The sequence below is a fragment of the Miniopterus schreibersii genome, assembly GCF_964146895.1.
Source record: "Miniopterus schreibersii genome assembly, chromosome: 6".
Classification (NCBI taxonomy): domain Eukaryota; kingdom Metazoa; phylum Chordata; class Mammalia; order Chiroptera; family Miniopteridae; genus Miniopterus; species Miniopterus schreibersii.
The window spans coordinates 22,642,582-22,658,501 of record NC_138107.1 but is presented as its reverse complement, the minus strand read 5'-3'; the positions used below and the strand labels follow the sequence as shown (position 1 = coordinate 22,658,501).

The 15,920-nt window shown below is 37.2% G+C and overlaps 1 protein-coding gene across 1 annotated transcript in view; it reads right to left on the bottom strand.

The window, feature by feature from the left end:
• The window catches only part of HCRTR2 (hypocretin receptor 2), an 87,813-nt gene that overhangs the window by 22,654 nt on the left and 49,239 nt on the right, over positions 1–15,920 (bottom strand). The window contains exon 2 of the mRNA XM_081140654.1: positions 6,858–7,036. Coding sequence (XP_080996780.1) covers positions 6,858–7,036 — 179 coding nt within the window. The remainder of the gene's footprint in view (positions 1–6,857; positions 7,037–15,920) is intronic.

Genomic DNA, 15,920 nt, shown 5'->3' with positions numbered 1-15,920 from the left:
AGGATGGATCACTGTTAATCTATGTTTACCTTATTAGAAAGCTAGTCACCACAGATAACCACATTTAAAGTTGCTAAAAAACATTTCATGCCGTGCTTTACAATTTAAAAAAATCCGTGCAAAAAATCGTATTTCTTATTAAACATTAAAAAGGTACCATGAAAACACTGTAAACTTTTTTTATGCCAAATGTTTTAATTTATAACCTCGCAGTCTTTGAGTGATTACTATCATTACATTGTCTTGAAACTTTTCCATTGATAGAGGAAATCTTATCCTCAACTGAAAAAAATAAAACACAAATGTTTAGTCTGAACTGGAAAACTTTTTTTCACGTATAGAGAATAATATGAAATGTCTTTCTTTTAAATTATCATATAGGAATTTGTAATTGCATTTAATTGGCATTTCTGAATTATGGGTATCTCATTTCATATTTTCAAATAACAAAGGCTATTGGTGCATCAGTTCATTTCCAATATGTTGCACCTAAAGAAAGGCAAGAGTTATGTTAAAATAAAATTCTGTATATGGATCTCCTTACCATAATTTGCTCATTGCAGGACAAGCAACTTGCTTCTAAAATTCAAACAAATTCCCCTTGTCCAGGCTTCATTAATTAATAACACCACAAATGACATTCTGACTTGGGAATTTAAGGAAATATTAAAGAAGTATGTTAAGCGTGCCTACACCCACCTGATCAGTTTAGGCAGCTATATTTAATTTATTCCTGTACCGGATGAACCATTGATTCTGATAGTACTCTCAAAATCTCATACTCTTTTCAGTCATGTTTTATTACAAATTTCTATTTATTTTTTAAGTATTTATAGTACAATAGAGAAGACAGATAATTAACTTATTATCTGTTAATTAACTTATTATCTGTCTTCTCTATTGGAACAAAACTCTACAGCAAAAGGAATTGCTACTGTATTTGTATTTTTCCACCACCGTGTCCCCAGTATTGGGCACAGTGTTTTATGTGCTTAATAAATAGATATATTTTTTTGAATTAATAAGTAGTTCTAAGCTTTAGTCTAAGGTTATAGTGTCTAGTCATCTTTCTCTTTTTCTTTTTCTAGTTGTATTGATCCCACAATATGCAGAAGGGCAAGTCGCTCTGCGTCTTACATCAGGGCCTTCCTGGCCGATGCATTGACTGTAGGAGCATCTGAGTGAAAGGGATCTAAGAGCCAGCATAGCGCAGGAGAAAGGGCTCAGGGTGATCCATCTATTCTCACTCTCCCACAGCCAGCTGTGCAATGTTGGGTCACTCACATTACTTTAGGCCTAATATGTATGAGTTATCTTTTTTTTTTTTTTTCTGTTAAGTGAGTGACATTGACAGGATAAGGTTCTTGCCACTATGATATCTGCTTCTCTCTGGGAAAGGCAGTCTAGTATAGTTGGAGTCAATTATGCAACCAGGTTTTCTGGGCATGAATCCCGTCTCACTTAATAAATGTGGGATCCTGGTAAGTTACTTGACCTTTCTATGCCTCAGTTTCCTCATCTGTAAAATTGGATGCTAATGGTAGGGAGAATCAGTTGCGATGTGAAATGCCTAGCTCTGGGCTGGCATACAAATGCTATGGGTTTGTGGTTACTTATTATGATTATGGCAACGATAATGATGACTATACCATCAGTTTTCTCTTTCATCCTCAAGCTTGGAATTCTAGCTTTTAATTGGAACAAACCACATTTCAGTGAAGAACAGTCATAGAAATCACAAGTAAAACTTAAACTGTGTTAAATTCTCAGAGGTTAATTTCACTTTAGGTATAATCTTAAAGGGCTGAACTCTATCAGAGCAGGCTTAGATTGGTTCATGACTCCTGGGAATTTCTTGGTGCTACCTTAGAGTGCATTTAAGCCCCTTTCCCAAACCAGTCCCTTTCTCTTCTCAACATCCATTACTTCCCTGCCAATATGTCAAGCACCCAAAGCCCCTCAATACTATTGATAATTTAGGGACAGAATTGTTACAGTCCAAAACTGCACCGTTGACCTTTCATAGCTGCTGGGTGAGGGCTATCTTTAGCCAATCGAGAAATCAGGAGTGTTAGATGTTCAACAAGGCTTAGTGGTTTATTATCCATTAATTCTAATCAACGTGGGTGAATGAGATAGTCATAGCGTGGCTCAAATTACAAAGTCATTTCCAGCATTTCCCTCTACTTTTAGCGAGAATAATCAATTCAAAACAGTTCATTGAAAGACAGTCTTACGGTGCTAACAGTTGGCCAAAGTGCAGGGCCATCTCTGTTACAGGGCAGTGAGAGAGACTCTGCTGCTATGGCCAGTCGAGCAGTAGAATCCACTGAATGGACCCTTGGCAATCAGTGACTTAATATTTACTGTTTGACGATTATACCTATTGCTGTATAATACACACTAGCGTTCAACTTACATGATTTTCGGGGGGGGCGGGATATAACATTGCATCTTATCATATGTGATTCTAAATGAAGTTTTATTGCTGCTTTTCACTTCTAGAATTGCCCTTCTGGGTGCCTTTTTCATTTAGATCTTGGTATTAGCTCAAATCAGCCAGATCATTAATCACTTGAAAAATGAATCTAGAGGGGATTATGAGTGCTGTGAATTAAGTGCAGTGAGACGATGTGAATTTCTTCTGTTGTCAGGTGCTTGGTCTCCCCCCCCCCCCGTCCTGTGGGCACCCTGTGGTCAGGGTGAGGTTGGAGACTTTCTTTGGTGAGAATGAGTGTTTTATATTTGCACATAGAAATGACAAAAGGACCTCAGAGATCCATGACAGGCAGAAGTGGAAATTTTGCCTCATCACAGATTTGGATGACAGGCACTAACAGACTGGAAGGTGCGAATGTGGAACTGAGAGGGAAGGAGCCTGTCTGACCACCACGTACCCACCACCCACATCTCTGTTGGCTTTTGTTCTTTTCCTGGCATTTCCTATGCAGAGCCTTTTCTGTACTTACAACAAATAATCACTCTGAAAAAGGAACCAACTGCTTCTGTAAGTGTGAGAAAAAAATATATATATATAATTTTCAAGAAATTAATTATTCAGCAAATAGCCCAATAAATGTTAATGGCCTAGATTTGTAGAATTATTAAAGATACAGAGATCTCATTTTAATTATTCATTTAAGATTTGTTATATTTGTGAGATTTTAAATATTTTTGAGCATTTGCCAAAGTGTTTATAGAACATCATTCATAAAACTAAAGGTTGTATTGTATTATATTTAGAAGAAAAAGAACCTATAAATTATAGAGAATTAGCACATTTTCAAAAGATCTTAAACACAACCAAATAACCTTAAATTTGGCTGGGCAATTTGTAATGTTTTAAAATATTCAGTAGGACATACGTATCACATTAGAGACAAAGCCACCAGTTTCAGAATATTAAAATTAAGAAAAAATACTACTCAGATTTAAATGAATGGCTTATTTACCATTGACATCATTCATTCCATGTGGGAAAATGCTATGGAAAATGGGCAATAAGTATTGTGAGAATTTGTAGATGCTATTTTTACCAGTGTGTCAATACTTTTGTACATTTACAACTTTCCATCAAGAAATAATGTTGAATGCGGTAACAAATAGATCTAGTCTTTTCCATCTGACTCAGATCTTGTGGCTACTCTGTAGTTGTCTCCTTGGCCTATGGAGAAGAGGGTCAACTGAGAAGTTGATCAGACTGGACACTGTTTATAAAGAAGCAGATTCCATTAGGAGGTAAATGTTCCTTCAATGGTAGGACTTACATCACTCACTGTTTCCCACTGCTTCCAGCCTGTCCTCAGGTGCCAACAGTAGAATCTGGAATACCTAGTCTATTACAGGGGGTCACAGTGCATTAGAGCAGAACCACAGGGTGGTACACTCCTCCCGCATCACCTCACTCTTAACAAGGGAATCTTCTGTCTCATAAAGAGAGCTTGAAATAGTCTCTCTCAGCAAACAGAAGATTCTGGGCAACTAAAGCCATCTTGGAACTTAACAGGATTCCCTCAATTTCCCCCTGGATAGTTACTGGAACCAAGAGAAATACAAAGCTTGCTGGAAGTACCACAGAGATGGTGAAATATTAGAATCCTCTGCTAGTATGATTTCCCCTGTGTTTCCATGAAAACACCAAGAGACCCCATTCTTAATGATTTTTTAATTAGGATATTTTTTTCTCAGTTTCTCCATGTACTATTTCTCTCAAAGAATTTTGCTACAGTTTATTTTTGTAACCCATTCATGATTTTCAGCCAACCGACACAAACCAACCTCATAGTTAAACTTAATGCTTGCAATGAAACTTATAACTTCCACATACTATTTCTCACTATTCTATCAAGAATCTGATGTAAAAAATGATCGCTTCTCTGTGTAAGAGGTCATTGAAAAACTATTGGGCTATAAATATTTTTTGTAACATTTCCGATTCAAAAGACTAATCAATATACTTTCTATTAATGGGCTACTTGTGCTCTCCCCAACTTTTGTTTTTATCAAGACTTTATTTCTTGGAACACTTTTGAATTCACATCAAAATTAAGGAAAAGGTACAGAGATTTCCAATATACCTCTCTCCCCCCACATATGCACAGCCTCCCCTGTTACATCTGTTATAATTGATGAAACAACACTGAGACGTCATGATCATACAAAGTCCATAGTTTACTTTAGGGTTCATTCTTGGTGTTGTATATTCTATGGGTTTAAATAAATGTATAACACATATCCACCATTATATATCATCATTGCACTGCCTTAAAAATCCTCTGAATTCTGCCTATTCATCCTTTCCTATCCTTGACAACTCCAGATCTTTTTACTTTCTCCAGTTTTGCCTCTTCCAGAACGTCATATTATTGGAATGACACAGAATATATATATAGTCTTCTCAGGTTGTCTTCTTTCATTTAGTAATAAGGTTTCTCTTTCTCATTTCATGGCTTGATACCTCATTTCTTTTTAGTGCTGAATGGCATTCTATTGTCTATATGCACCACAGTTTATTTATTCATTCATCTACTTAAGGACATCGTGGTTGCTTCCAAGCTTTGATAATAATAAATACAGGAGTGCAATTGCTGGATCATATAGTGTGACTATGTCTAATTTTGTAACAAAACAGGAAACCATCTTCCAAAGTGGCTGAACAATTGTGCATTTCCACCAGCAGTAACGGATAAGTTACTATTACTCTACATATTCACCAGCATTTGGCATTGTTAGTGTTCCAGAATTCAACCATTCTAACAGTTGTGCACTGATATTTCATTGTTCTTGTTTTTTCATTGTTGTTTTAATCTGCATTTTGCTGATGACATATAAAGACAAGCATCTTTACATACTCTTCTTTGCCATCAATACCTTCTTTGGTGTGGCGTTTGTTAAGATCTTTGGCCCATTTTTCAACTGGGAAGTTTGCTTTAATGAGTTTTAAGAGATTCCTATAATTTTAGATAGCAGTACTTTATTATGTTTGCCTTTTACAAATATTTTCTCTCAGTCTATAGCTTGTCTCTTCGCTGTCTTGATATTGTCTTTCACAGAACACACATTTTTTTTATTTTTAAAAAGTCAGCTTATCAATTATTTCTTTCAAATATCATGCCTTTGGAGCTGTATCTAAAAAAAATCATCAACATGCCCAAAGGTCATCTAAGTTTTCTCCTATATTATCTTCTAGGAGTTTTAAACTTTTGAGTTTTATATTCAGGCCTATGATACATTTTGAACTACTTTTTGTGAAGTATGTAAGGTCTGTGTCTAGATTATTATTATTATTTTTTTTGCTTGTCAATGTCCAGCTGTTCTATTTATGCTAAATTTTTATAATTAGGAGCACATTTTTATTTCCTCCAAATACTATGATCACCATTTGGGAGACTAGATGGAATACAGACTGAAGGGTGGGAGACGGACATGGGTCTGGGGTATGGGAACACAAGTAGAGAGTGGCAAGCATTTTACTCACAGCCCAGTTGCTAAGGGAATCCATGTCTTTGAGTCTTATGGTAGTAGCCAATAACTTAGTAAGTTTTAAAAAATTATTTTAGAGCTATCAGAATATCAGTTAGAAAATTACTCTCTGAAGTATTTGTTCTTATCTTCTTGTAGGGCAATTAGTCATAGGAACACTGCTTCCACTACTAAACAATAAAACATCTAATGATGATGACTGATAGTTACTGAGAACATACTATGTTTTTATAAGATCATTTTCCAGAGGGTAATCACTGTGCCAAGTGATTTATATAAATTATGTAAGTAGACCAATAACCATAGGCTATAGCTATAATTAAAATTATTATCCTTTTTAAATAGATGAGTGAGTCACAAAAAGCTTCTGTGTTTGGCTTGATAGCATACAACTGGTGATGGCAGGACAGATATTCCAGACATGGTAGTTTGATTCAGAACCTACACTAAAGCCTCTTTACAGTACTGCTTTGATCACATGCCTCCTAATTTTTTCTGCATGAAGTGAAATCACTTATAAAAACAAATAGCCCTCAATTATTTGAACTGGGAGAAGTTCAACCATTACTTTGTTCATGTTCCTTATTTTATAATCAGAAAATTAGAGATGAAAGAAATAAAAGGTTTATGCTGCATATAATAATGTCTTGAGGATTCTGTTGCTTTATTTTTACCCAGAACTTAATTTCTTTACACATAAATTCTCAAGTATTATTTTTCTTAAGTTTACCGATTCCTTTATTTTCCTTGGTTGCCAATTCCTTGGGCAAGTCTATTTCTTTCTTAGCTAACTAGTTAACATAGCACTATGACTCTAATTGAAAATACTTTTCACTAGCTTTTGTGTTTGAATCAAAAATTTCAGAAACAATTACCTGTAAATAAGGGATCACTTTACAGAGGGACTGTCCAAAGAACCAGGTCTCGGTGATGTCCACAACCAGCGTGGCGGGGAGGCAGGTGATGGTCACGAGCACGTCAGCCAGGGAAAGGTTGACTATGAAGTAGTTGGTCACTGTCCTCATGTGATGGTTCTTCCACACTGCCACACAAACTAATTTGGAAAGAAAAACGAATAGTAATTATTATGGACTGAATTTTTGTATCCTCTCAAAATTCAGATGTTTACATCCAAACCCTCAATGTGATAGTAGGAGGTGGGCCTTTGGGTGGTGATTAGGTTATAAGGGTGGAGCCCTCATGAATAGGATTAGTGCTCTTATCTCTGTCTACTTGTAAAGACACAGCAAAAAGTCTATTGTTTATAAAGTAGGAAGTGGGCCTTCACCAGACCCAAATCTGCCAACCTTGATCTTGGACTTTTCAGCCTCTGGAACTGTGAGAAATAAATTTCTGTTGTTTGTAAGCCATCCAGATTACGGTGTTCTGTTACAGTCGCAAACAGAATAACTCAGTAAACTAAACAAACAAACAAAATAGGTACTAATGAGGAAACATTGTCAAGCTAGTCAATACTTCTATAAAGTCCACAAACAAATATTGAGAAGGAAAGATAATTTAAGGTTGTGCTGTATTTTCATTAAATTGGTCAATCTGTGTGAATGCTGAATATAAACTTAAAATCAGTTCATTTGCCCTGCAAGATAGTTCTCTACGGATCATAGGGCTGCATTTACTTTTATTAGATGTTGAACTGTGATTCCCAGAAGTTAAAGAACAATCTTTGACTCTTTTTTCTGTTCCCCTGGTGCTCAAGAAACATTTACAGAATTGAGATGAATTAGAAGGTAGCTATTTTCAGAGAACTGTAGTGTTTGCCTCATCTATGCCATTTGCCCTTATCTGATCTCAAACTCTGCACCTGGAACTTCAACAGATTAAGAGGCTTAAAATACAAAAGTCAACAATTATTCAGCTTCTATTACTGCCAACTACTGAGCTAGATGGTTCATATACTCAGGTCATTTAATTTGGATCGCAACCCCAAGGGAAGACATCATGACCAACATGAGGTAATTGAGACACTGGGAGTTCATGGTACTTGTCTAAGGACAAATGGCCTATAAAGCACAGAAGAACTGGGATTAAACGCTAAGCGAAGAGCTGGTCTGTCACTACATTGGTTGCCTTCTTTTGTGAAAATGAAGATGTTACAACAAAGGACATATAAGTTCTAGAAATGCAATCCTTCTTTCTATTACTCTTGACGACCTCTAAACATCACCTTAAATCAAACATACTTTTCAATACTTCCACAGCTGAGCCTTCCTTATTGCCTTTCGGTATATTCTTATGTTTAAGAGCCGTGCTATCTCACTGAGTTGCTTTTTATGGAAGTCCTTGATTCTGTGCCCTCCGTCTGTCTGGTGTATCCAACGGTTACATAATCACGGCTTCGGAATTATATAGGTGCAAGGGCTGCTACCACATTTATTGCTGGTTTGCTTCGCTGAAAGTAACTGCGAGTTTGCCTGGGGTATCATTAACCTGCCAGAGCTGTCTCCCATGCACCCAAATGATGCAGTGATTAGTACCCTTATAGAGTGAAGAAATAAAAGCACATTTTGTTAAGTTTAAGTCACTGAATGATGATTTTTTTTTGATAATTATGTACCATTTATTGAGAGTTCTATATACTGAAAAATGCTTTTACTAGCTCCTGAAGCTGAAATTACCCTTCAGTCACAAACAGATGCTAATTTAATAAAATACCTGAATTTCTGAGAGTTTAATTTTGAAGAACTTCACATCTTTATCTAACCCCAGCACCGTAGGATCCAAAAACTCCTCTCTCTCTCTCTCATGCACAAACCCATCCTAGCAGGTGACTGACGCATTATCACAGCTCGTTATGAGGAAATTGTCAAAAGCATCATACTGCGGATACTTGGTCAATAAATGGTACAATTTTGAATCTACAAAAAAAAAAAAAAAAAAAAAAAGACCTAAAAATAAATAATAAAAGCAGTTCTAGTTTGTCTCCTAATTCTCCATATTTTGGATGTGCGAAACGGCAGTGATAGAAAGGCAGTGTGAATGCATTCTGTTTAACCAACATGAAAGCAAGTATTTTTACACTTTTACACGACTTGCTATGTGCCAGGCACTGCTCTAAGCAATGTAAGTTATTAACTAGTTTAACCCTCATAATACACTATGAAGTGATCACTATTAATAATCCTATTTAACAGGTAGAAAACTGACACTAGAGAATGAAACTTACCGAAGGACAAATAGCTGGTAAGTGCTAGAGCTTAGATTTATTTGCTGTGCGGTGCCGTTATATTATGCCTTTTATCAAAGCAGGAGATGGAAAAGACACTGCCAACATCTGTTTGACAGGCCTTTAGCAGATCATTAGTTGAACTTGCCATTTGCCGCATAAGCCACCTTAGTAAGGTCCTGATCCATCCAGTTTGAACTTTTTAAAACTTTAAATATATCTTTATTGATTTGAGGGAGAGGAAGGGGGAGGGAAAGAGAGAGAGAAACATCAATGATGAGAGAGTCATTGATCGGCTGCCTCCTGCACGCCCCCGAATGGGGATCGAGCCGGCAACCCGGGCATGTGCCCTGACCGGGAATCGAACCGCGATCTCCTGGATCCTAGGTCGATGCTCAACCGCTGAGCCACGCCCGGCAGGGCCAGCTTGAACATTTTTAATACGGAATTCCTAGCTTTCTAAAGACCTTGAGTTCATTTTGTGGTGGCTGTAACGACTAGCCAGTTCCTGTTGATGATGAGTCGGTAACTGCTTCCCTTTTCTTTCTGCTCGTGGGTTCTCCCGAAGGAATAAACCTCATCTATTTTTTTACATCTCACCTCTATTAGTTTCCCAGGGCTCCTGTAGCAGAGTACAACAAATTGGGTCTCTTCAAGTAACAGAAATGTCTTGTCTCACAGCTCTGGAGGCTAGAAGTCCAAAATCAGGGAGTCAGCAGGGCCAAACTCCCTCCAAAACCCACAGAGAAATTCTTTGACTCTCTCCGAGCCTCTGGTTGTTTGCTGGCAATCTTTGGCTCCATGGACATGCAGCTGCATAACTCCAATCTCCACCTTCATCATCGCATGGCATTCTTCTGTGTCTCCATCTTCACATGGATGGCTTCTTATATGGACACCAGTCCTACTGGTTTAGGCACCCACACAACTCTAGTATGATTTCACTTTAACTAATTATTTCTAAATAAGATCCCATTCTGAGGTGCAGACTGTTAGCACTTTAACATGTATCCTTGGGGAAGACACAATTCAACCCATAATTGTCTGTCCTTTGGTTTCTAAAAACTCACATCTTTCCCATATGCAAAATACGTTCATTCGACCTCAACAGTCCCCAAATTTTTAACCCATTTCAATATTGACCCCAAATCCAAATTTTATTTAAATATTATCTAAATCAAGAATAGGTAGGATTTGGGGTATGGTTCTTCCCTGGGGAAAATTCCTCTTCATTTGTGGTCCAGTGACACCTAGAAAACAAGTTGTCTCTCTCCAAACTACAATGGTGGGACAAGCATAGGGTACAGGTTCCCATTCTAAAGGTGAGAAATTGGAAGGAAAAAAGGGTCACTGGTCTAAAGCAAGTTTGCAACTCACCAGGGCAAATCCCATTAGTTTTAAAGTTTAGGATTAATTATCTGAGGCTTGGTGCTCTGTTCTCCTAGGCCAGCAGGGTGGTGGCCCTGCCCTCTGGAGCCTGTAGGGACATCCTTCCTTGACTCTTTCTAGCTTCTGGTGGTTTGCCAGGAATCTTTGGTATTCCTTGGCTTGAAATCCTTTGGTATTCCTCCGCCTTCATCATCACATGATATTCTTGTGTTTCTATCCTCACATAGTCATCTTCTTGAAAAGATACCAGTCCTATTGGTTTAGAAGCCTAACCTACCTCAGCATGACTTCCTCTTAACTAATTATATTTGCAATGACTATTTCCAAATAAGGGTACATTCTGAGGTTCTGGGGGTTAGAATTTCATCTTATCTTTTTGTAGGACTACAATTCAACCCATAACAGTAGTCATTCAAGTATTTTAAGACCACAGCTATAATGATTCCCCAAGCATTTGCCTACACAGCCTAATATCTCCCAAACTTGCATGTTCAACTGTAGGGTTTTGCATCCCACATCACCCTGATATGTTGTATCCTGAACTTACTCAAGATTTTCAGTAATGGCCTCAAATGAACTATTGGTAGCTGAACACATGTTTCCAAGTGTGACCTAACCAGGGCAGCAAGGAATAGGGCAATTGCTTTGGTCAATATCTCTCTATTAAGACAGCTCGAGGTCACGTTAGCTTTCCTAAATGCCAGGCCATACTTTTTGGGGTTATATATGTGTAAAAATACTAGAAATTAGTTCTCTTGTGTATATGTTTCTTTACTTTTGAATCCTGGGAAGAAAACTGGAAAAAATCTATATAGAACATTACTTGCACAATTGAAGAAAATTGAATTTGAACTCTATGTTAGATAAAATTTTATGCGTCATTTTAAAATATCTTCACATTATGTACATTCAAATATTAAAGACTATAGCCAAGCCTGTTTCCCAAGACTTTACTTCTTTGGGCTAAATCTCACTAGACCCTTCATTCGTAATAGCAGGATTTTCTCTTTTATCACCTTGATCTTTCTATTATGAGAATCCTGTATATTACCAGTAGATATCTCAACATGAGCTATTGAGAACTGCACACAGATCTTGAGGTGCACATTTCCTAAGTTTGTGTTGAGTAAATTTCCCTTTGTTTATTCACTCACCTGTTCAATGCACTAAAGGTGCGAGGTGAACAACGCCTCCTCTTGGTAGTGCATTACATTTGTGCAAAGTTAAAGTCACCATCTTTTCCTAAACTTTCAGCTTGGACTTTACATTTCTCTGAAGTATAATATCCTTTCTTTTCCTCCTCATTACCTATGTTGGATATCTCCTACCTCTGTAATTTTCTTTCTATTCTTGCTGCCAATATCCGGTCAGAATGTGGTTGTGATTAGCTAGAGTGCAGCAATGACCTTCTGATAGCCCATCTTGCACCCTGCCTATCTTTATTCCTATTTTATCCCTTCATACCATTCACTCCAATTACATTAACTTACTCATTTCAACAGGAGCTCTCCTTTTCTTCCTCATTAGATAAAAAAATATCCTCCAATGGCCATTCTACCTACCACTAAGTTCTAGTTGAATTTTCCTCCTACGTCTTGCAATGCTGCCCATAAAATACTCAGAGCTACAATGTAAGTTTGATGTTCTCACTTTGTATCATATTCTATGCCCAGGGCATTGCAAATGTTATTGCTTTGTTTGTAAATGACCCTACTCCATTTAAACCACTTTTTAACTAATTAAACTCCTCTAAAACTATCCAAAACAAATCAAACAAATAAACAGAAAAGTTTGTTTTACAAAACTTCTCTTCATTAGCCTAACACAATATGGCATCTTTCTTCTTTAAAACCCTACCACAGGTTGGACCTTTCCTGGTCAGGAATCACAATCTAAAATTATTATGAATTATTATGGGTATTTGTATTTTTTCTTATTTTCCTACTTGTATAAAGGCTCTTGATAATTTTAAGCTGGTCTTTCTCTTTCTCTTTCACTTCTTGGTTTCAATAGCTCCCCTTCCCCCCAACACAAACACTGCCTGGAATATATTTAGCAATAAATAAATATTCATGGTGTTGATTTGTTTATAAACTTATATTGGTGTGGTACATTTCCCCATGAGCTTCTTTAAAAGGAGAGAAGAGCCCCACTGGCTGAATAAAGCATTTATTTGCATAATTTTTTGAGTAAAGCCTGACAGCTGACAGATATCTTAGTTGCTTGTCAATTACTCTCTTGGCTCACAATCCTCCATATGCTACATTCTGATGAGCTTTGGTAGGTCCCAAGGCATGACACTGGGACTACTTTTGAAATCAGTATCCTGAATGATCGTGATCCACCAATACTAAAGTCCATTTGTAGTGAGTTTACATGTAGAAATCTGCCCTCATTAACCAGGAACAAGGGAGGGACAGTTGGGAACACAGAGGTGAAAGGACATCACCGAAGGCGAGAATGAGGTCAGTGAAACTCCAGCTCTAGCACAGACTTTATTGAGATGCAGAGATGCCAGGAAGATAAAAATCTGTTCATTCCCTCTCTCTCACCTTGTCATCTAGTTTTACCTACTCTCCTTCTGTAAGGATCTGATGATATTTATCTCCTGTCTTTTCTCCGCAGGACTGACAGATGGAAAAGTGGTTCAAGATATATGAGAACATCTGCAGCTTGTGATGCAAAAAGGGATTTTAACAATAATATGTAGATATAGTCATTAGATACAACCTTAGCTATTACCCTGTGATTGTATGGGCCAAAGGTTTAACTGACTTTCAAGTGAGAAAAGGAAATATTAGTTTAAAAACACCATCGCCATTTTACTCTGCACTTATAATAAACTTGTTTTTTCTACTTTAATATCTATCAGACCCACATATGGAAAAAGTTACTTTCTCTCTCAAATCGATAACTTGTACTTGGAAAAAGTTAAACTAAGACTCTATAAGGTGATATACTGTCAAACTGTTGGTGATAGCACTGAATTAAAAACATGTAAACTGCACAGGTGAGGTTGTATCTCTTATTAAATGTATACTTATGTCTTAAATGTCAAGTAATAATCGATTTTGTGATATCAAGAGGTAATTATGCATGGTATATTGTGTTACTGAGCATCTTGAAAAGATCTGTTTAAGTATACCCATTTTATTTTAAGCATTTTCAAATTTATTTAATCTTGCAACATTAAAACAAGATTTAGATGTTATACTAAATGAAATAAGCCAGACATAAAAGGACAATGATTGTATGGTTCTACTTATGCTAAGTACTGAGTCAAATTCATTAAGATACAAATTAGAATGTTGGTAGCCAGGGGCTGAGAAAAGGGGACGTGAGGATGTTATTTTTTAAAGTGACCAGAGTTTCAGTTCTACAAGATGAAAAAAGTTCTGGAGATTATAGCGGTGATGGTTGTCCAACAATGTGAGTGTATTTAATGCCATTGAACTGTACCATTAAAAACAGTTAAAATAGTAAATTTTAAGCTATGTATATTTTATCAAAATTAAAAATATCAATTTCAATTAAAAAGGAGGCTATAAAATGGAAAATAAAATTCCAAACCATAATGATGTCCCTCAATAATCTTAAACACAGAGTGGAAATGCCAAGGAGCACTCTTAATCACTCATTTTATGAATTTTTAAAATTCACAAACAGCTAAAATAGTTAAAGAAAACACTATTTTCAAAAATACCATAGTTCCACAATATTAATAGCAGTGTTGAAGAAAGTAATTACATGACTTTCATATATAATTGTAATTATTTGTTTATAAAATCAAAGTATTATTTATAGTAGGCTATGATATAATTTAGATATGCCCATAAAAGATTGTCCAGTTTCTTGGATTTTTAAAATTTAACTTACAAATATATGCATATAGGTATGTAAGATAGCTTCTTGATTGTCATTTGTTATATTACACACATATAAAATCATAAACAAACATGTCAGGAAGCAGCTTTAGAAAAATGCTGCAGTTCCACCCTTTGCCACACTGTGTCACCAAAAGCCCTTGAAACTGCTTACCCCGTCACTCCAGACATCACACTGTGATACTCTTTAAAATGTGGAAATGAAGATATATTTTTTTTCAAGAGGGATTTTCTAGACCAAATGAATTTTTAGAAAGGATGAAATGGGCACCGCCTTCTCAACAAAATGCAATTGAATGAGTTAAGGTGAAATGACACATTGTTACTAACTAAAAAACAAGTAAAGCAATAGAATACACATAGAAAACAGCCTATACTTAACCCCAGGAGAAAACAGGTAGACATGGATCCACCTAGAATCATCACAGGATGTAGACTGAAGAAGCAGCAAGGTTGACCAGTAGTCCTAAAGGGGCATTACAAAGGCATGAAATCCTAAGATTGGTTTTCCCTCTGGTTTTTCCCCATGTCTGCGCCCCCGCCCCTCTGGCATGAGGCCCCTTCCTTCTTCTAGCTCTGCCCCCTCTCTTCCTGGGCCGCGCTCGGCCTCCCCCCCTCCACCTCCCGCCTGGCAGGGCCGCCTACAAACCTCTGTCTGCACTCGGGAGGCCAGCAGGCAAAGGGGCCACTTATTATTATTATTATTTTTTAACAAGTCTGACAGATGAAACTTTGCCAAGACCCACATCTGTAGTGTGAAATATGCCACCCGAAAGGTTATCTAATACTGACAGAAAGCAAACTTTTTTAAAAAAGTTATTATATATGCATGCGCAACAATGTGTCTTAAATGCCTTTCAGTTTTTGTTTCCTCCAGAAAATATACAAAAGTCTATAATTTGGCAAATATGTTTTCATCAGCACCTGCTCATTATGTTAATGTAGGCAGGAATTCTCCCAGAGACCAACCGATGTCACTGCGGTGTTGATATCAGCGAGGGGAATAATTAAGACGCCGCAATTAACGGTTCGTCTGGGAAGGGATTTGGGAAAACTATCTCCACGCACACAGATGGGCAGGAGAAGCTGTGCATAGAAGAATGTTATAGAATGGCAACAGGCAGAAGATGATTTATGGAAATCAAGTCAAAAAAAAAAAAAAAAATTCGTCAAGAGAGGAAAACACAGCGAGGAAAGTGGAAAACGAGGCGTGACTTGTCCCCTGTCTGTGACGTCTAGTAGCTGCAATTTCATGTCAGTAGAATTTGTTTCTGGAAGAATATTACCTTCCTGGTTGCCCATGTCTTTTTACTCTTTACAAGTGAATCACTACAAGTGCTTGCTCCCAGTGCAGCCTCTTAGGATTGCATCTGGGTCCCTACCCCGTCCTCAGAGCTGGCCGGTCCTCGCCCTCGGCCCCTTTGCACCAGTGAAGGCAAAGCAACCGCTTCTCCCTCTGACATTTGACTTCTGTTTATCTT